Genomic DNA, 21,656 nt, shown 5'->3' with positions numbered 1-21,656 from the left:
TATGTCTGAAGAAATGTTTGCATGTTTATTGCAATTTCCAAGCTCAGTCATTCATGTTACATTTCTTTCCATAAAGCTTTCTGCATTGTCTTTATTCTTTTGAGCAGCGCTACAAAACTTGGTTTCTTCTCATCATTCCCTCCATCACCCCACAATAAAAAGACAATCACTCACTCTGTACTGAATAAAGGCATAACAATCCGCATAAGTTTAAAAGGGTATGTTTATTGAACATACATCCATCTTGGCTGTTGTAATAAATGGCTTATGAACAGAACATCCAACGAATATGTGCAAAACCACCTTACACACCCTGGTGAGGAAACAAAAAAAAAGTCTTTGGCAAGATGCCCCTGATCTTGTTAACATGTTGTCTATATTATTTTGTCAAATGCACTATTCATGTACCCTTCAGGCATTTCACTTCAGGATAAGTCTCAAGAAAGGCAATTCTTTTCTCAACAGAAAAATACCCATAACGAGAAAACAATCTTTCCATAACAATAAAGCTAATGATTCCATGTTTGAAGTGTTAACAAAATTTAAAGTAACTATTTGGTTCACAAACATGTCACAGAACATTGTACACAATTTGCGAAGAAAAAGTGGTTTTGATAGCTTTTACAAATCCAAGAATTTCCAAAAGATTCAGCGGTTATGAAAAATAGCTCATCTTTGTACTTTATGTACCACAATTACAGAATATTATTTTCTATCTCACAAAAAAAAAAGCAGAAATATTTAAAGCACTTGAGGATGTGTTCAGGCTTTGATGGGTAAAACACAATCAGCTAACTCTCAAAGGAGAAAGTTCACATGAAACACATAAAAGTTTCTAGGTGTGATTCACACTTGTGCTGGAAGATTACTACTTTTATCATTTTCTGTTGACACTGTCTGTTAAGGTATGCATTTGTGAGACCACTGGCTGAAATATTTGTGCTTTGTAGACACTGCAATGTGTGCAGGTTTGAAGGTGTTCCCAGGAAATTCTGCAAAAAAAATGGCATTGGCATGACACAATCACCTCTGCCATTTCAAGCTCATTTCAGATTGCGGGCACACAACGATTCAAACACAAAAAATATACTTAAAACAAAAGGTACTGTAACTCTATGTGTAATGGTTTCACATAGCACATTCATTGTCAATCAACATCTATTAAAGCTTCATTAAGATTTGTAACATTAATATACTGGGATTATGATTTATATTATGATTGTATTAAGACTTACAACCTTTCACAGAGGAGCTTCATCCATTGAACTGACATTTGATATGTTTCAATGCTTGAAGTCTTACAATCTCTATTCTTTGTGTTTTGCAGTGCTGCATTATAGATATTGCTTGTTAACTCTTGTACCATTCACTGCTCCCTGTGCCAAAAACCTTTTGTCTATCATCAAAAACAAACACTGCTCAAATAATATCCCCAATGTTGAGTGTGCCCTCATTCTTTGTAATAGATATTTGATTCAACGATAACCCACCGACTGGTCTGAGCGCAGTGGCCCACCTACAAACCAAGTGTCTATTTAATAGTTTATCTGATTCTTTATTATGTTTCCCTGTCTTTCCCTGTGTAATATTTATTTTTATCTCAATTCATTTTATTTTGATCTATTTCCAACCCCCCTGCCTCTTCAAGAGGCCTTTTGCCTCTAACCAGCCTGTAATTGTAAATTAAATTATGTTTTTAATTGACCCGTCTGGTTAAATAACCTTAAAAATAATTTGTGCACAAGTTCTGGTCATTTGCTCAAGATCAATGGCCATTATGTGATCAAACAACTTGAAATTACGCGTAATAAGGGGTGAATATCGGAGTAATCAAGTATAATAAATATACATTAATGTCACTGATCTATTTTTCTACTGGGAGTTTGGAAGCATTTAATCTGTTGAGGCAGCCAGATTAGAGTGAAAATTACATTGTCCAGTTGACAATTTTGAAATCGATCTGCATGGATACATCAGGAGATTGTAACTATAGTCTAGCAGAAGAATGTTACACTTGTGCTAGTATCAAAATCCTATACATAGAGTGTTCAGTCTTTTTCTATGGCTGGTGAAGGTGGTAATCTATTGAAGCCGCTGACACAGATTTTGAGGTTTGAGGTTGCCCATCGCAGCTCTAAAAAGCTTCATATTTTTTCTTGGTCTCTGTACTACGTTTCTTCTCAGGGTCAATTTCACTGATACCTAACATTGTTCGTCAAAATTCCGCATTTTTTGGGAGGCACACAGTGCAATCATTCGTTCACTGAAGTAAAAAAAAAAGATGGTCGAAGGACCAACAAAGTGGATCTGTTGTATTCACCATTGACAATTCACAGAGGTCTATGTAGTCTTACAGATTGTTTTCATGTACATCAACAGAGCAGAAAAAATACTTTGAAACACACTAAGAAACAAATCACGTACTGCAAATTAAGACTGAATTTATGGATTACATAGCATTTTTCTGCTTTGATTTTTTTTTAAGCTAAAAGCTCCATTTTCAAAGTTAAATACATTTTGTGCAAAATAGGAATTGCTTCACATGAAGATTTGTTAATGCACTTATACCTCTCTATCACTAGCAGGGTAGATAGAGAGTAACGAAAATATAAACAAGGCCGAGCGGTTTTTTTAATCGCTGAAAAGCACTTTAGAAGCATGAGTCTAATGGGACATCCCACACAGTCTTGTTCTAGTGTCCCTGTACAGTATCAGCTTGCATAAACACACATTGTGGTGATTCGACATTGCACTCATCCACAATGTTCCTGCTCTGTGTGATTTTACTAAGTACTTTCCTGCCTGCCAGAGAACGGGATTGCAAAATTGTTGCAATTGGTTGCATGCACCCAGTGAGTGGTGCTGCATACATCCTGGGCAGTGAACGTCCCGTCCTGACGTCACAACTCCAGCTCCAAGTCTTTAACTTTGTGTCGCTAGATTCCTCCGTATGAGAAGGACAACAAGCCGTAGAAGAGCTGTGTGTATGCAGTATGAGCAGTCTCAATTGACACAGGCTGTTAAAGGGCTTGTATCACCCAAACAAAGCTCACAATACACAGGTTAAGGCCACTGTTCCAGCTGGGGAAGGGGCGGGCTTTCTCAACATCATTTTTAGTTGAGATTCCACTTCCTACTCGCATCACCCACAACTGTTTTATCTAAGATGCACACATTCATAGAAATACACACTTAGAAAGCACTTCGTCTTAAAACATTTGCTCAGAAACAATGCCTTCTGTACCCCCTCTCCAGGTTCTGTTCACCCCTCTCCAAGTGCTCTCTCTCTCTCTCCCTCCATGACAAAGGTGTGTTAAGATCAACTGTGTTTCAGCCCTGGGGCTCAGTGCTGGTGCTGTGGTGCGGTCCCTCCTGCTCGCTAATGGTGTGGAGGAGTAGGCACACGGGAGGGTGGAGCGAGGCGCTGCTTATCTGGTGAGCTGGCTGAGGGCTTCCTGACGGCCCGCGCGTGACCCGCCTCTCCGGCCCCCCCAGCGCCTGCTCCTCGTCCACGCCAAAGGAAGCACGGTGACCGCAGCTGTCACAGAAGTCGCCGGCCTCCTCCCCTTCCCCCTCCCCCTCCTCCTCGTCTCCCTCGCGCCCCAGCAGGCTCTCTAGCTCCCTCAGCTCCTTGCCTTCCTGGCCTATCCCCCCTGCTCCGCCGCAACCGCCGCTCCCACGCGTGCCGCACACGCACACCTCAATCCCCGAGTCCCCTGTGAATCGTCTCCTCCTGCCGCTGGGGAGCCGCTCTTTGTCCTCAGCGCAACCCTCTGACACCCCCAGGTCCTTCAGCAGGGGGTCCTTGCAGGAGTCACTCCCACCTCCACCCCTTTTCTCCTGGCTGGTGAGCCCCTCCCTAGTGAGCCCATCCTGCAGCCCGTCTGACAGTAGTATCATGCCTGAATCTTGTGCTGTCTGCAGAGGTTTGTTGTCAGGTTTGGGCCTGAAGCCTATGCTGGGCGGCTGCGGCTCCTCCGGGCTCGGTCTGGAGCACAGGGTGTCAGAGACTGGGGGCACCGGAGTGGGCTGGATGACCGGACAGTGGCCCTCCTGCTGCTCAGTGGCCAGTGGACTAGAAGCCACTGAGGTTGGACCCGTGTGTAAGGCACTGTACGGAGGGGGAGGAGTAGGGGGCCTGTTGACCACCTCTTCATAGTCGGGCAGGAGGTAGTTTGGGAGAAACCCTGAAGGTGGACAGGAAAAGAAAGACAATTAACAGCTTAAATGTGTATATTCATTGACAAGATGTACACAATCCCCCTGTAGAGTAATACATTTAGCATGGAAAGCACTCGTGTTAACAAGTGTTAGGTTCTTTTAATAATAAGACTGTCACAGCCCTAAAGACCCCACTGTGACCTAATCGAACTCACCAGGTCATATCCCATACATAATCCCAACAACAGCCAGAGGGGGGAAAAACGTCACAACACTTGGGGTTAAAACAAACTCATTTCTAGGTCAATTCTGTGCTGAGGGCCTGAGCAGCACTGTGCGAGATGGTGTTGCAATATTGGCAAGGGACCAAAAAGGCAATGCTGGCCGTTTCCTGAAAACTGGGGCATGTAAACAGGGTCGGTTCTGACGCTGAAACTAAACCAGGGATGGCTCTCAGCGCAAACAAAGTGCATTTGAGGCAGGCACCACTGCTTTGCTCGCCACTAGTGACAAATCTCTCAGTTTGATGCAACTGAAAAACTGCTGTTCAGCAAGACAGCCTGCAAAAAGAATCTTTCCAGAGTTCAAGCCCTACCTTTTTCCAAGAAGGAATGAAGGAAACTGTCAGCCTGTGTGAAAATGTCAGCTCTACTTGAGACCTAAGACAGGCGTGAGTCATATGCCACAGCTGGTAGGCCTGTAATGGCTGAAAATTGGTGTCTTTTGTTAAGAGGCTGTACTGCTGCATGGGTCTCTCTGTGCTAACCTGCCAGATTTTACACATAGTAAGTTAAAAGGCCTCAGACAAACAGTTTTATTGACCTGTCAACATATATACTTAATCAACGTACTTGATTGTAAATATTGTCTAGCAGAAGAATGTTACAATTGTGCTAGTATCAAAATCCTATACAAAGAGAGTATTCAGTCTTTTTCTATGGCTGGTGAAGGTGGTAATCTATTGAAGCCGCTGACACAGATTTTGAGGTTTGAGGTTGCCCATCGTAGTTCTAAAAAGCTTAATGTTTTTTCTTGGTCTCTGTACAAGCTTTCTTCTCAGGGTTTGTCAATTTCACTGATACCTAACATTGTTCGTCAAAATTCTGCATTTTTTGGGAGGCACACACTGCCATTGTCATTGAAGTAAAAAATAAAAGATGGTCGAAGGACCAATACTGAATTTGTTGTATTCACCATTGACAATTCACAGAGGTCCATATAGTCTTACAGATATGTTTTCATGTACATCAACAGAGCAGAAAAAATACAACACTAAGAAACAAATCACGTACTGCAAATTAAGACTGAATTTATGGATAACATAGCATTTTTCTGCTTTGATTTTTTTTAAGGAAAAAACATCATATGGATAACATAGCATTTTTCTGCTTTGATTTTTTTTAAGGAAAAAACATCATATTTTCATTCACTATAGATTCCCTCCTTAAATATATTCACTTAGATACTTCGTATTACTCAAAACTGCAACATGTTCATCAATATGCGTTTTATTCTGAAATGTTTTTTTATTCTAGCTGGCTTGATACTGGTAGACGAACCAACATGGTGAACCAGTGCTGAAATGTAGCCTTTGTGAAAAAGAACATTCTGCTTAGTTTCTATTATTATTATTACTAATAGAAGTATTGTTGTTGTTATTGTTATTATTATTATTATTATTATTATTATTATTATTATCATCATCATTTTCTTTTATTTGATTGATAATTGTTACACAATTTTCAGTGCATATTTTGATCAAATGAGGCCGGGTATACTGGATACTGGTGGCACGAATGGATGTTAATGCGGTACTTGGATCGGCTGATCTACTGATTAAAGGACTCGGTACTCATATTGGTTCAGTGCACCTCTATGAAATCAGTCATCAATAGAAATCATATAAACATATACATGGCGAAAGATATGAATGATCAACATCAAGTTTCATCATAATGTGGCAGCTGTGTGGAAAGGGCCTGGGACAGATCTTACTGAAGTAGAAGGGCACAGAGGGGTAGTTGTGTGCCTCACGGTAAGCGATGAGGTTGATCTCATGCTGCCGCTGTTGCTGCTGCAGCCGGTGCTTGGTGCGGCGATGGTGGCACACGCAGCAGCAGCTCAGGATGAAGATGATGGCCCACACCAACCAAAACCCTAGGATAAGGAGAGAAGACACACACTGAAATGTTACGGTTACGGTAAGGCTCCAACAATATGGATAAAATGATTATTTTGCTAGATATTGTGATCATGGTCATTAAACGTAATTAGTCTTTAGGACTTCAGGGAGAAAATTCATTTATTACACTTTGTGTCAACATTTTCACTACTTTCAAACACAGCTGCTGACATTCTAAATTAGACGAAGTGGTTCATTACTGCCAATACGCCATTGTAACACAATTGTTGACCGTGGAAACTCAAATGGTGATACACAATATGATTATACATGAATAATTGTGCCATATTATTTCACTGTACTAGGTTATGGTACTATCATGTCCTAGCTGACAACACAAACCTGGAGTGCCTCAGATTAAAGGGAACACCAACATCAGGTCCCACCACAGTGAAGAGTTATGATACTTCTGTACTGGTATGGAATGCCTTATGCATTTCCTGGCACAGAATCAATTCAATAATCTCTGAGAGGGCTAAGTCCATTCTTATCTCTACTACAAAGCATTGACTGAGTCTTTCCCAATTCATCCTCTATGGAGCAACCATATTTTACACCATGGCTACATCACATGCTCAACTCTTAGTTCTCTAGTTTCTGACTTGAAGGAAGAGCTATCAGGAAAATACCCACTAGAAATAAATGGAAGAAAAAGCTGAAATCCTAAAAACAAAAGTGACTAATCACATGCCAACATAGCAAACAAATTAGTAGATGCATTCTCATTCTTCTAAAAACACAGTGGAGAAGGATGAGAGCCACATTCTAATTCTATAGAATGTTCTATCAGTTCTGAAACCAAACATTCTGAGACAAAAGCATTCTAAGAGAATGTGGGCGTTCAGGGACGTTCTGTTCCTTTTGCATATGGCATGTAGTCCTGTTTTTTTTGTTTTTTTAATGAGGGAATTATGTGTGGAATTGTGCTATCTAGAATCCAGTCTAAACAGCAGCAGGGAACAAAATTGAGCGAACCTTCAAAAACACGACTCCCTGACCGATTTGTGTTTACAGTGTATTTGAAATTAGTGCATCTCCACTACATCAACACAGAAAAATGTGGAGAACGTCACTTCAAGGACTACAGGGTGAGGGAGTCTGTCTCTCTCGAAAATAAGAATGTAAATAATACTTCAGCGCTTCAGAGAATGGCAAAATTGTCTCCCAACGCCTCTTCTTGGAACATGTGCCACATCTGAAAGTGTATGAAATGTCTCCAAGTTTCTGAAAGACGGAGGTCAGTATTTCACCCCTCAGTTCAGTCATCCACCCTTTCCTTCTAACATCTAAGTCAGGTTCCTACATAGGGAATCGCCCTAGTTTAATGACACACTGCTAGTTTAATGAAGTTACGGCAACACCTGTGTATTAGTCATTGTTATGAGAGAGAAAAGGGAGAGAGAATGAAGGAAAGACGGAGACAGAGAGGTATTTTGACGAGTACTTACACCATAGCTCATAGTAGTAGCTGCAGCACTGAGACTCTCCGCAGCAGTGTCCCGACTCGCAGATGTAGCTCTGGTTGTTAACCCCCTCGCAGTGCAGTAGGCTCTGGAAGACGAGGAGAAGAAACAATGTGTCACTTCGAAAGGAATGCATCCTTGTACAACTGCCACTCTCAGCCATTACACTACACTGCTCAGTACACTAGTACACTGTTCATTGAACAAGGAAATGCTTAGAAGCCTATCAGGACTTTGAAAGTTAGGCAATTTGCACTATTATTTTTGTACTATTTAATTTTCCATTTTCACTTCAATTTTGTTTGGTTTCAGTTTGCAGACTCTGCCGGTTTTACTTTTACTATAACAAAATGTTTCACTCCAGTTCTTTTATTTTAATCAGCGTTTTGATTACCCAGAGTTGCTATTTCATAGGTTACGTGTTAAAAAAAATGAATGCATAATACATCTAGTCAAAGAATTACATGAGGTGATTAAACATATGTATCGATATACTGATAATAGTTAATACCTAATAATTATTGGTGATTTAGGTAGCTGTGGAGGACATTTTTGTTTCAGTTTACTCAAGCATTTTTTACATGCCTAGTTTTTTTTTTGTTAGATGCCTGGTTATAGATTTAGCATAATTATAATAACCCTGTGGGTATCTAGGGACCAACACTGATACTCAGCTATGGCTCCAGAATGGACAAGTGCTACCTAACCACTTGTGCTGCTGAGCTGCTAGAATCTCATTAGTGTCCAAGCCTCATATTAAATTCAAATTTTGAATCACAGCCAACACATGGGAACTCAAAATGTTTTTCAAGATCAAGTAACCAATTTCAACTCAAAATTTAGCTTAGGCTAATCAAAACTTGAAAACCATCACAGCCTACATAAATCCATCTACATGTCAGAAGGTGACTGGTGTTCAGCATAACGGTTTTCATTCAGATTCAAGTCAGGCATTTGTCTCAACTTTCAGACTGTCAATAGATCAAATGGCTATTTCGTCCATTCAGAAGTTAACCTTACTCAGCATATTACTGATATCCATGAGAGCCATACAATTTCTCTATTCTGCAAGGACATTGGCTAGACTATAATCAACACTGATACTGAGCAGGATAGTGCTACAAAATGAAAGACAAGGGAGCAATGTAATCACAATCCTCTCCTGATAATGGCCTTTGGATTTTTCCAGGTAGATCCCTCAGATGTTTTCTTCCAGATTAGATTAATGATTAGCTAGCCAAAGTTCTCAGTAAGGTTATCTTTTCTTCCTACAGATTACCAGTGCAGGTCCCAGATTGAGAGGCATGGCGATTCAGGGTCCAAAAATCCCAGGCAAGTCCTTCTACCTCATGGGTCATTATCCCACAGAAGAAAAAGTCAAACAGCACTCAAACACACTCACACTCACTCACTCTCTCTGCCTCTGCCTGCCTCCCCCTCCCTCCCTCCCTCTCTCTCTGCCCACCACCCCCACCCCACTCAAGGCCCAAACAGTAGACAAGGATTGCTTTACGGAAATTTCCAAGCAGCAGTGGAGAGTGAGCCCTTAGCTGGAGCACTGCATGATAATAAGGGATACAGAATGGTGGGATGTGTGTATAAGTGTGAGACAGGGAGAGAAAGACAGAAAGACATTGAGAGAGAGGGAGGGAGAAAGAGAGAGAGAAGGAGAGAGAGAGCAGTAACACAGGAATGATTAGTCTCACACAACCCACCAGATTAGCAGAAACCTAACTGTCGACATAAGCACAAACCTGGTAGGTTAAACAATCATCCTCATCAGTTCTATTAAGCTTTTCAACTTATTTTTAAACCCCAGCCCTCTTCTGACTCAATGCAGACGGATTTAATTCTCTGTGCAATAAAAACATGATGTTCTGTTCGTTCTCTTTGTCTCCAACAAGCTGTTTTCACTGACTCACTAACTATTCTCCACCATACACTCTCCACTTGGCAGGCTGGGCCCTTTTTGCAATTCAATACAGATAACCATCTAGTTTGTTTAGGCCTTCACTATATAGCCTGTGCTGTATATAGATAGCAGAGTAGCTCAGGATTTGGTAAGTAGCAAGGCAAATAGGCCCACCAGCCTTTGTCCAAAAAAAAGTGCTCCATCTAGCCTGTAAGATATAGCAATTCACCTAAATATAACTCATTTTGTGTCATCTTGTGTCCCTGAAAAACAACTAAGGTGATATCATGTGTCAATCATGTATCAATCAATCAATTGACCATGAAAAACTAAGTAATCTGAAACCAGGCATGACTAATCGTTTCGGGTTTTTTCTTACTTGTCGTGCAAGACACAGACAGTGACCGAGCAAATCTGGACAGACTAGATTCCTCTGTCTCCCATCCAAACAGGCTACAATGGAACAATCCACCTCTCTCATGCTACAGTGCCAGATTAAAGGTGGATTTGGTTACTGTGCCAGAAATTACTGCCGTATTCGAAAATAATCAACCCTAATAATGAGAAGCTGCTGAAATGACCAGACAATGAGAACAGTCCAAAACCCCCAGTTGACTAACAAATACTGTTCCTCAGGATAAGTAGCTACAGCGCTTAGTTCATTCTTCACTGCATAGTCATAGCCTGTAGGACTTGGCAGATTAGCTGATGCACATAAAGACCTCATTGACCCCCCTGATTTATTTTTCTATCCCACAACAGACAAGAAAAATGTTCTTTCACAGTCATCAAGGTTACACTCAGTACGGTACAGAACAAAACACTGATGTAACATTTGTAGCAAGCATTAATCCCACACATTCCACAAAAGGATGTGTTCAGCATTTCAACAACTGAGGCGGACAGTTAAACAAACTTGTAACTGGATGAGTTGCTTACATGTTTGCCAGATTTAGACCTAGTCCAGCTGTTTTACAAAAGTACAATGTAGCCTTGATACAGGAACACTGAAATGACTAGCAGTCCTGCTTCAGGCAGGGAGACGTACAGCACAGTCATGCTGACAGTCTGAACCCTTTGACCTTAATGGCCATGTGTCTCTAAGAAATCTGCAAGCCCCAGCATGACTAATATTACAACATTTTGCATATTTCATGTCATATCACTATTACTGCTTCAGTCACTGAAGTAACATGATAAAGGGTTGTAAATCTCAGCATGACTAATCTGGTTAAGTAAAACTTTAAAAACTGGTGATTTTGCATTTTAAGACTAAATGTATCAAGCAATAAAGCATTTAGTTTCACTGCACTTTTGTTGACTGACAGTATATCCAGATGCACTCTACCAGAGTCAACTGTTTCTGGTGAACCTTCATTAATTACAACAGCTGTAGCAAGACGTATGGTACAAGAGCAAAGCTGTGCAAATATTAAATATGGAAATGGTTGGAGAGCACCAGTCTTCAAAGATGAAGTGAAGCTGGTTTCAAATTGCACCATGTCTACTTTTTGAAAGGGTAGTGTCCAAATAGTTAAGTGACTACATGCAGAGGAGATAAGATTTTTTTTTTTTTTTACAAAACATTTCATAATACTTCTGCTTTTATTAGATAGTTTACAGTGGATATAGACAGGAAAGTTGTGTGAGAGAGGGAGGAAGAACAAGAGAGAGAGAGAGAGAGAGAGAGTGAGTGTGAGAGTGAGTGAGTGAGTGAGTGAGTGAGTGAGTGAGTGAGAGAGAGAGAGAGAGAGAGAGAGAGACAGAGAGAGAGAGCGCAAGAGAGAGCGAGGGTGTTGGGTGGGCCAACACCCTGACCCACCCATGTATAAGAATTAGGCCTGGAGTTATCTTACCTCTTAGTCTAAAAATGTCATTTTTTCCTCATAAAAAGACACCATCAAGCAGTTGATGGTGGCAATCTTTTCTGACTTTTGGCCATTATAAACAGCTGTGTAAAGAAACAAAGAACAGCTGCAAAAATTTGGAAAAATCAGCCACTGAATGCATCTTTGTGAGTTTATGTTAGCCGGTAATTATATGTTTTTGACCCACTGGTAAAGATAAAAATCTGAAAAATTAAAAGCGTTGCAGATATACTGCCTGGCAGAAAGGGAAAAAAGTTATAGCTTTCAAGCCTATAGTAGCAGATTGAAGTGCATCTCCATCCTGAAAGCCATAGGCAAGTGCAACACGGATGATATGGAGCCATACCGCACCTTGCTGTAAACATCCCAGCTTTGGCATGTGAATTGGATATTTTTTCAAACGGTGAACTGTATAACACAGCGGCTAACAGATTTTGGTGGTCACGTGATGCTGATGAGAAGAGAGTTCATGGTTTGAGTCAGGCTGAGCGGAAGTACTAAACATGTAATGTCTACCAGAAGCAACTGATCACTGGCTGAGCTTAGGATCGTCGCGGTGTATGGAGCGAGTTTGGAGGGGTGAATGTTAAGTGGGCTGATGTAGCCCCAGGGCCATGTGATGCAACTACTGCCTCCCAGTAGCCAGTGACCATCGGTTACACAAGCATGAATGTATGAATAAGCACATGTATGCATACTGTTCTGTCCCTAGGCATGTGATAATAAATTGTGACACAAAAAGGATACATCTGCTTTGATTGTTTTTGAAATAATTTTCAATAAGTGCCTATAAAAACATGTTACGTACGGACAATAATAGATAGACGATAACAGTAGCAGTAGATAGTAAACTGGATTTTTTTTGTCCAGAAAATAAATAAATAAATAAATAAAAATCAAGCACAAACTCTACTTGGTCAGTTTAACTCCCTAACAGTACTACAATCATGGAAACAAATGGATTGTAACTGAATGAAAAAAATCTACACACATTAGTAGTAGTCTATGTGAACCTTGTGCAGATATTTTAGCACGATTCTTTCAGAGGACCTTTAGACTTCAGCAGGTAGCCTATATGTGAACCTTCAGAGATATTTTAGCACATAATCTAGTGATAACAACACATAAACAAATACAGAGTGCCATTTTGTATAAAGAGACTAATCCAAGACAATATAATGGTAATCTGTCAGTGAGAGAACTGATCATCTGTATTGATGACCACAGGGAAATGCAAATTGAATAAATTGCCAGCCTTTACAGCAATGATAACACCCCATGACACTGTGCAGAACACTTAATTGACAAGATACAGACTGCTCAGGGACTTCCATCTTTATCTTCTTCTTGTCAAAAAGAAAACTACTGTTACTTAGGCATGCACTGATAGTCTATCGAGTCAATGTCAGGCTACAATAGGACAAGAACAAAGGGACTTCTTTTTTCACAAACTAAAAAGGACATTTGATTTGTCCAATGGAGATTTTTCAGAAAAGGGTTGGTATTTTGTATCAGCCAATACTTCAGATTTAGGCCTACTACTTGAAATAAATTTGGTCATGAAAAAGTGGTATTGGTGTATCCAGTGAGTCCATAAGCAACAAGTATGCACCTCTTTGTTGTGTTCATTCTAGGCCTAAAATGCCTGACATTACATAACACCACATCTCCAGTATGTCCATATACTGTCACTGTGTTTCTTCCCAATGGTCTGCAGTTCTGTGGTTTCAAATGTGTCATGCTCTGAGTGTAGTCAAGATTTGCCTTGTGTGCCTTTTTACAGATGGATTGTGCACTTTCAGACCATCAAAAACGAATTATTTACCTCAATTTTAGTGCATCTCCAGGTAACGGTCATGTGCGTTCATGTGTTCAAGTTTACAGTTATTCTCTAACTAAATAAAAACTAAGTGGAATTCAAATGCGGATACTAAGAGGCAAAGGAACAGTATTGCATATTGACTAATAACAATATCAGCGCTCCCACTCAAATGATGCACACATAACTCCTGCAGCAAAAACCAATACTGGTGGGCACTATAGGTGTGCAAAATAAATAGTAACTAAAAGGGGATACCACTCAGCTTAAGATTTCAAACGTATTCTCGTGGTCTTGGAGGATGCAATTGTTTTTGAACATGGAAAATTATTTCAAGTTGATTGAAATCTGAATCTAAGAATATAATCTGATGTACAGTCTGGAGAGACTTCATTGACAGTGAATGGAATACTGACTTCTGGACTTAAGTTTACCTTAAATATCACATTCAAACGAACTTTATATTGCAGCAGTGCCATCGGTTCAAAATTGCAAAATGTATAATGGTCCCCAGAAACTCCTCCTAGATGCTATCACAGTCACCTTTACTATGCTTTGATATCTATTATCTGTACAGCTGTATTGTGACTGATGAAGATGAAGGGAGGAGGCAAACTCTTTGTTTCTAAAGTCAGGAGACTTCAGTTCATGTTCTCTAATACAGAAAAAACGAACCTAGAAAATAAAAACTAAGTAACTCTTTCAAATCTATTATTGATTTTGGAAAAGCCTAAAAATGGTGATCTGATTAACTTAGCCCCACAAGAGTCCTTTGACAAGGAGCAGAGCATAACGATGTTATTGTGTTTAGCTAGTTAAGATTATCACAAAATTCACGTAAGTTACTAAAGTGGTTACGTCTACCTGGCTGACTCGTAGCAACCACAAAGTAAGATTGCTTTCATACTTTAAGAATTACGTTTGTTTATGGTCTTCTACCATAAACAGAAGACATCAGTAAGGCCGCGACTCACGTTAAAGTGTCCCTTTGCTTTAACAATGCAATGTTAGCTATCGTAGCTAGTAATTTAGCGAGCCTGTTTAAAGGCTTTCTTGACAGCACATTATAATGTTTAAGTTAACCAACACCTAACGTAAACCGATGCACTACACTGTACTGACGACTGGGCTATCGGACTAGCTGACGATTAGTCTGTTTGTTAAATTAGCTAGGTAGCTAGCTAGCAACCATTAGCTACTTTGTTAGCAACCCAGAGAGAGCCAGCTTGTTTTTGGCATGCTCAATCTTACCCTGTCTGCTGCGGACTCGGTGGGGGTGACAGAGCCAACAACGTGCAGAAACAATCCCATTTTAAGAGCCGGACATACACCTCTCATTCCTCCAAGTACTGGCTGCACTTACGGCAAAAAACATACGCATGCAAATATTGTTGTTCACAAACTGTATCCAAAAAACCTAAACTATTTCACGGCCCCTGCCGCGCTGAAAGGCCACTGCATGATGCGCCGCCTCTTCTGCGTAATTGGACATTTCAAGAAGGCACAACGTTGGCGCAACTGGTTGCTCTCGGTGCCACTGGCTGATACAGCTGTTACACAAGCTGTTCCTTCGTACAGGGGACTCTGCCTCGGCTGGGTGTGGCGTGGTCACCTCTACTTGTTCCATGTGCGCAACGTGATGGGTGTTGAGTTGCGTTGACCACCACTCGTTTTGCGGACTGATCTATGATTGGACAACTCAGGCCAGCTGGAGACAGGTTGCCCAATCACTGATCGGTGCGTCTCCAGTGCGAGGCCTTGTATCTTGCCGGACGTCTTTTCTCTAGCCCGTATTTAATGTGGACACAACATGCTCACATGTTCAGAAAAGAGTCACTCAGCTCTACCCAGGGTCATATTTCAAACTTTTTACTTGGTATTATGGTATTCTGCTTTGTTATATTGTATACAATAGAGAATGATAGAAGAGATGGAAGAGATGGAAGAGAGGCAAAAGTCATACAGCCATATTCAATTTTACATGTGCCTTTTAGTCTGCTTATTATCAGGACAGCCGTCTCAGTTCAGACTGAAGCTTAACACAACACTGTCTCATGACCAGTCCAGACCTTGCACCTGACATGCAATCACTAATAAATCGGTACAGGGTTCTGATGATTGAGGGAAGACAAACAAAGGGATTTGCCATCATATAATAGTGTTTATTACTATCATTACTCATCTTATATAAATGACACCAAGCAGCTCCTATATCAAAATGTTTTTCTTATACAGAATTACATTATCATTCAAGTCAAGCAGGGATCTTACAAGTTATGATGTGCAGTAAGATATCCTTGACAATATCAGATGTTCAAGCATAATTACAGTTGCCATTGTCATCATCATGATCATGATCATCATATTTGTGTAAAAACATTCAAGCCGTTGTGATAGTGACAGGCAAATCATCACCAGTCCCTTTCATGAGGTTCCCTGAACGGTATGCCTAAAAGGTTAAAAACATCCTTCTCTGCAGGTGTAGGAAGTGGAGTGCCACCGTACACCTTCGTACTACCTTGACGTAACACATCCTTGTTGAGCGAATGCTCTGATAAGCTCATGCGTTTTGTTTTTGCCATCGCCCTCATTGAGCGGTTGAAGTGTGCCGACCCGGTGAAATACATGAGAGCGCAGGCGAACTCGTTGTAGGGCACCACAATGATGTCAAGCCTGCGATGGCGGTGGCCAGGTCCTGGCAAGCGGCACACACCCATATATTTCTTCTGCTCTCCGTTATCCTCATGGCTCACCAGGTCGTCAGTCAAAAACCCTGTGTGAAAACAGTGAGTCTTTGTTTTGCTTGGTCTCATAAGATTTCAAACACCTTGAAGGAAAGCAATATTTCCCCCAAAACAAATTGTATGTAAAATGAAGATTGTAAAATGGTTCAATCAAAAACATTAATTTGAAAACCAAAAGTCAATTCTGTAAATCTATAAACAGGATCATAACCCATGGTTTACAAATGAAATCCTTATGTTACGACTACGAATAACTATGTACACCTTCAAATCTCATTTTGCATCTCTGTTTATACGTTTAGAGATAATGTTTTACGTTCAGACTTTTGGCTGTTTGTATCCTCATAAAACACAATTCGCAAGTAGATATTCTGATTCTGACCCAGATGTAATGCGTTTTTAATGTGGTTTCCGTCTCAAAATAAAAGTTCTGGTTTAACCAAAGCACTTGCATTACTACACCAGTACACCAGAAAAACTGAGGCAAAATGAGACTTTTATACTGAAAGACCCCAGCAACATCCTTTCTGGTTATGGCTACTCCCTGTTGAGGTGTAGGCTAAAAGTGCCTTACGAGTTACGTCTCTCTCTTGGCTGAATAATACCCGCCAAAACTCAGAAGCATAACTGAGTGGTCTCAGAGTTGTAAAACTCAATCTGTCTGTCTTTATAGACGTAAACGGTGATTTGTAATAGTGAACTGAGGAGTGGACCTGCAACACACAGATTACAATCCTGTTTATAGATTTACAGAATTGACTTTGGGTTTTCAAATCACTTTCTTACTAACTAACCTTTGAAAAATCATTAATACCTAGAATACGATATAGCTTACCTGTCTGATGGAGGGTCTGTAGCATTTTGCTGAAGACCCCTTTGTGGGACTTTCCGTCAGGGTGAGATATGAGCACATCAACATCTCCACACGTGGCTTTTCCCCGGCGGTAGGAGCCACATGCCATCGCCAGCAGGCCTGGGTCTACAGACTGGGTCGCCTCTCTTACCTGCACACGGCCAAAAGAAAAGAAAAACCCAAATAAGACGTGTTTCAGAATACAAGACAGAAAGAGAGCCATCTATTTTAAGAGAGAGATAACCTACATTATTAGTCTTTTGTTCCTATACTGTAGTCGGCCCTGTATGATACTTTATATTCTCATTTCATTCATAACTGCCATTCATAACTGAAGGAAAATAAATAAACTGCAAAATAACTCATACAAACCAAGTTCACTACAAAAATATTATGTTTCCAGCTAGGATATTGAAAGCTTTTTATCTTTGACTCCTCAAAAACAGAAAAGCACAGTGTTTACTTTGTATGCTCTCCTAGATTTACTGTGTGCCCCCCACTGGCAAACAAGTAAGCATTTACCTCTTCCTAGCCAGAGACTGGGAGGTAGGCTAGGTAAAGCACCACATATTATTTTGACAAGCCAGAGGAAGGACACATGCTTTAGTCATCTTTCTTATGTGCACTTTCTATCTGGCAGCGCTGGAGGAAAAAGAAAATCCAAGTAATACTATATGAAAACAACTAGCGTTGTACTCAACGCTCTGGAGTGAACAGGTATCTGGCTAACTTAAGATGCAGCGAGTTTCCCCCCTTTGGGATGTTCTACTTTGCGAGAATACGGTCTGGTTTTCCCATCACCATGCAGTGAAGGAAAGCTGACACAAACTACTTTTTCCTACCTCAAGCACTTTGCCTCAAAAGTTCTGCTGTTTGAAGGTTTGACGGGGGGGAATCTTTTTCAAAAACATTTCACCTCTATGTAAACTTAATTAAATGCAATAGAGGTGACAAAATTAGTTTAGAATGTTAAATGTTGGCACTGTGACAAATGTTGATGCATTACCACTTTCTCAATGGCAGCTGCTTCTTCTCTGGGCATCCGGTCTAGAAGGTCGTCATAGTGCTTGAGTCCTATTTTCTGCGTGTTGCTCAGGTTGGCTTTTGTGCGGATGTCCTCCAAAGTGCGGAATCCCTAACAGACAGACAAATGAATCTTTAAAAGACATTTTTAAAAGACTTGACCAGCATGTTTGGCATATGGTTCCCCTTTCATTCTTGCCTTAGTTAATAGCTTGCCTTAATTAGGAATTCATACTAGTAATTCACAGCTGAAGTGTTATTCAGCACCTTCATTCATTATTGAGACATGTGTTGCTAAATAATAATTGTTTTAGATCTCAAATGTATTTGGAAATATATCTTAAAGCCCTCAAATCCATAATGAAAATCTTTATTACACAAATTATACCCCCTGAGGAACAACCTCCTCGTTAGGTGCCATATTAAAAAACTTTTTTTTTTTTCCAATCAAGACTGTTTTTCTATTACCTGACATAATATATTTTGATACCAATGGGCATCTTGTAACTTGAAGGAGTACTGAGCTTTGGCAAAAGGCTTTTCATGGCCACTGCCTTGTCTTGTTAGCCTTACTTGGAGACTAAACAAAAACTGTCTGTGAAGCTGAAAGAGGAAGTGCAGAAGTTTTGAAACAGTAAACAAACAGAAGCAGAACAACAGTCTGTTATAAACTCCCATCAAGGTAAGAATGGCATGAGACCCATATGTGATGTCTGGTATTATCCTTCAACTTCACATCCAGTTTGGATTCTTAATTCAACAATCACATCAAGCTTCCAACGCCACTAAGTGACAACATGTCTGTAATATTTTGTGTGTGTGTATGTGTGTGTGTCTCACACCTGTTGGTACCACAGCTGTGCAGTCTTTGCTCCTGCACCCCAGATATTAGTGAAAAGCTCCAGTACTGGCACAGCCTCCCCAATGTGGTCTAGCTTCCGCAGATGACCGCTCTCCATGATCTCATCGATTTTGTCAGCCATGCGCTTTCCAATTCCCGGGATCTGACAAGCCTCCTGAAACAAATGAAACAGGTTCCCAATAACAGAGGAATATAATGGAATTTCAGCATTCATCTGTTAGCCCAATATCTTGAGACAGTTCAGTTTATATTGAAAATTCACTACTGTCAGAAGAGTTTATCCAAACCCCCAATCTGTTGTGTGAGACAGACGGACATTTTAACTAACAATCAAATGATGATGGAAAAGGTGACTCTGACAGCACCCACAGTACTATTACTTGGATACAGCATATATTTTCTGACTTTTTATTTAACCTTTATTTTAACAAATTCTTATTTACAGGGACGGCCTGGGAAGAGGTTAGCCTTTTGGGGAATAGGGGATAAGAATCTCAATTTTCTTTTTTCCTCATTTTAGGAGAAACTTGTTTATGTTCACAGTGCAGCTTGATCTGTCCAAGGCCTGATAAAGAATATGTGAATTCTTAAATAACTTAACAGCGATAACTTTTATGAATACAACACTCTAGAGTCTGGCCGCCCCCTTAAGGCATCTACTTTCCTGGAAAATGAAAAAATAAGCCCTATATTGTGCATTGAAAAAAAATGTATATACTTTATTCTCATGCAACCTGCCATAACCAACTACTATAACCAAACAGCTAACAGTGTTCTAAACATAGTTAACGTTTCCAACCACATTATATTCAATTGAACTGCTCTACGCTACCTGATACGATGTGATAGGCTTGTGGTAGCTCTTGAGTGCGTTGACAGCCTTGGAGTAGCCCAGCGCCCTCCACTTGTCCCCTTGGTGAGTGTAGGCCTTGGCCAGCACTTCTAGTTTGTCTGTGATGTGCTTGTTGAAGTTATTACTTTTGGCCTGAGAGGACTGGGCACAGACCCACTTCCCTGACACAGGCTGCTGGTGGGCAGAGTCCGCGCTGGGATCGAGGCTGGGACCGAGGCTGGGACCGAGGCTGGGACCGGGAGTCTCTTCTTTGGGGTGCTGGCCGCTGATCAGAGCTTCCAAGTCGTTCTGTGAGACCCCGTCTTCTTCTCTCAAGTCCTCTTTGCTGTCTGGGACTGTCTGAGGCTATAGCAATTTTTTTTAAAAGTGTTATAACCAATAATGAAAATTCCAACATACATACGCAGAATTAATTGATATGTTGATCTGTATTCATGTTGTAGGTCTTGTCCATGTTGGCAGTGTATGATTGCTGACTGAGCGACTCAAAAACTCTATAACTAACATACCTATCAACCTACCATTTCTATGGTGTCCTCTTGTTTGGCTTGATCCAACACTGGCTCTGCAATAGTCTGTGTACTAGGGCAGACACTGGGCAAGTCCTCTTTAATATCTTCATGTTGTGTTTCAGAGTGCCTAAAGGGATAGAACATGAAGGATGAGATTCATGACACACTGAATTTTCTCAGATAATATCATCATCTCAATCCCACCTACGGTTTTCCTCAAGATCATTCACATTCATTCTAACTGGTAAATATGGTGTGTAAGTGAGAAGTAGCTACCCATTTACCATTGATTGATTTTCTGTAATGTGAGTGAAAAGAATGGTGTTACAATGTTAAGTGTACATTGTGTTCACAGGCACAAGTCCATGTCAGACACTGAAGGAAACCGTATGAGTTAACCGACATCAGTTGCATTAGCTGTCTACAAAAGTACAATTAGCTCATTAACCTATTCGGACGAAGAAGGCTGTAGTCGGCTACGTCCAGCAGTTGCTTCCCAGTGATGCATGAGCTCAACCAAGTGCATTTCACCAGCTGGACTCCAGAGGGCATGCAATCCACCTTCAGCAGGCGCATGGCTCTGTCACTGTCCATGCTGTCATCCACAACTACATGAGTGACACCGGCACACAGCGAACTCTCAGTCTGTCCTCCATTCTGCTGGATTTGTCTCTGGAAGATCTGGCATCTGGCGCTGCCTATTCCAGTAGGCAGGATGCACACTGTGACTCCGCTGAAAGTGTCGCCTGGGACACAAGAAAGGAAGAGGATAAGAGCAAACATGTTGTGTTGTCTGGCCTCTATTTTGGGAAGATCAGTATCACAGGGTCTAGATGTGAACTATTTTTATTCATCTCTCACACACATCTTGATCTTTTTCTTCATCTTCCATTGTTTCTCTCTCTCTCACACACACACACACACACACACACACACACAGGATACCAACCTGTGACACCAGCTTCATCAGATTTCTTCTTTAGTGGAGGTGCATCCTTTCCCTGCAGCACTCTGGCTCTTTTAACCTTGGGGAAAGCCTTCATGATCCCATGACGAGGCTCCATGTCCTCTGATGAAGGGGAAACCCTGCAAAACCAATCCATGTTGTGATAACAGAGCTAGCGTTAGCTAACTAACTTCAGCTGACGCTAACGTTACCAACAGCAAAAAGCAAGGCGTGTAGTGTTTCGATTATCTTCATTCACCTCATATATGAATCCTACTTTATTTTACGCATACTTTTGCTAACAACAAACATATTTTGTAGCTGAATAATCTTTAAAAGAGTAACATATCCCTTCTTACCCCTGTTCAGATGAAACAAAACACAAATTCAAGTTAAATATTTGACTTCCGGGTCAATTCCTGGGTTTTAAATTTTCAGACATTTGCATCAATATTTTT

At 40.8% G+C, this 21,656-nt stretch overlaps 2 protein-coding genes across 3 annotated transcripts; both read right to left on the bottom strand.

Annotated features, from left to right (window-relative positions):
* Positions 1-205: 205 nt before the first annotated feature.
* Positions 206-14,982, bottom strand: wbp1lb (WW domain binding protein 1-like b). Of its 2 annotated transcripts, XM_071908729.2 has the most exons (5): positions 14,657-14,695; positions 9,086-9,148; positions 7,792-7,894; positions 6,157-6,318; positions 206-4,187 (listed from the first exon to the last, which is right to left on the bottom strand). In XM_071908729.2, exons 2-5 carry the CDS (start codon positions 9,110-9,112, stop codon positions 3,331-3,333), a joined length of 1,149 nt encoding a protein of 382 aa, XP_071764830.1. In that variant the 5' UTR covers positions 9,113-9,148; positions 14,657-14,695; the 3' UTR covers positions 206-3,330. The 2 variants fall into 2 exon arrangements, with proteins under 2 accessions (XP_071764830.1, XP_071764829.1); XM_071908728.2 differs by lacking the exon at positions 9,086-9,148 and having other exon boundaries at positions 14,657-14,982.
* A 366-nt stretch (positions 14,983-15,348) lies between these two features.
* On the bottom strand, positions 15,349-21,589 carry poll (polymerase (DNA directed), lambda). The gene is made up of 9 exons (XM_071908743.2): positions 21,558-21,589; positions 21,202-21,338; positions 20,701-20,998; positions 20,262-20,379; positions 19,720-20,085; positions 18,868-19,041; positions 18,009-18,137; positions 16,985-17,153; positions 15,349-16,178 (listed from the first exon to the last, which is right to left on the bottom strand). Exons 2-9 carry the CDS (start codon positions 21,314-21,316, stop codon positions 15,817-15,819), a joined length of 1,731 nt encoding a protein of 576 aa, XP_071764844.2. The 5' UTR covers positions 21,317-21,338; positions 21,558-21,589; the 3' UTR covers positions 15,349-15,816.
* Positions 21,590-21,656: the final 67 nt, after the last annotated feature.

Source organism: Centroberyx gerrardi, chromosome 3 (assembly GCF_048128805.1).
Source record: "Centroberyx gerrardi isolate f3 chromosome 3, fCenGer3.hap1.cur.20231027, whole genome shotgun sequence".
NCBI lineage: Eukaryota > Metazoa > Chordata > Actinopteri > Beryciformes > Berycidae > Centroberyx > Centroberyx gerrardi.
The sequence above is the reverse complement of the archived record's forward strand: the minus strand, read 5'-3'. Positions and strand labels throughout refer to the sequence as shown.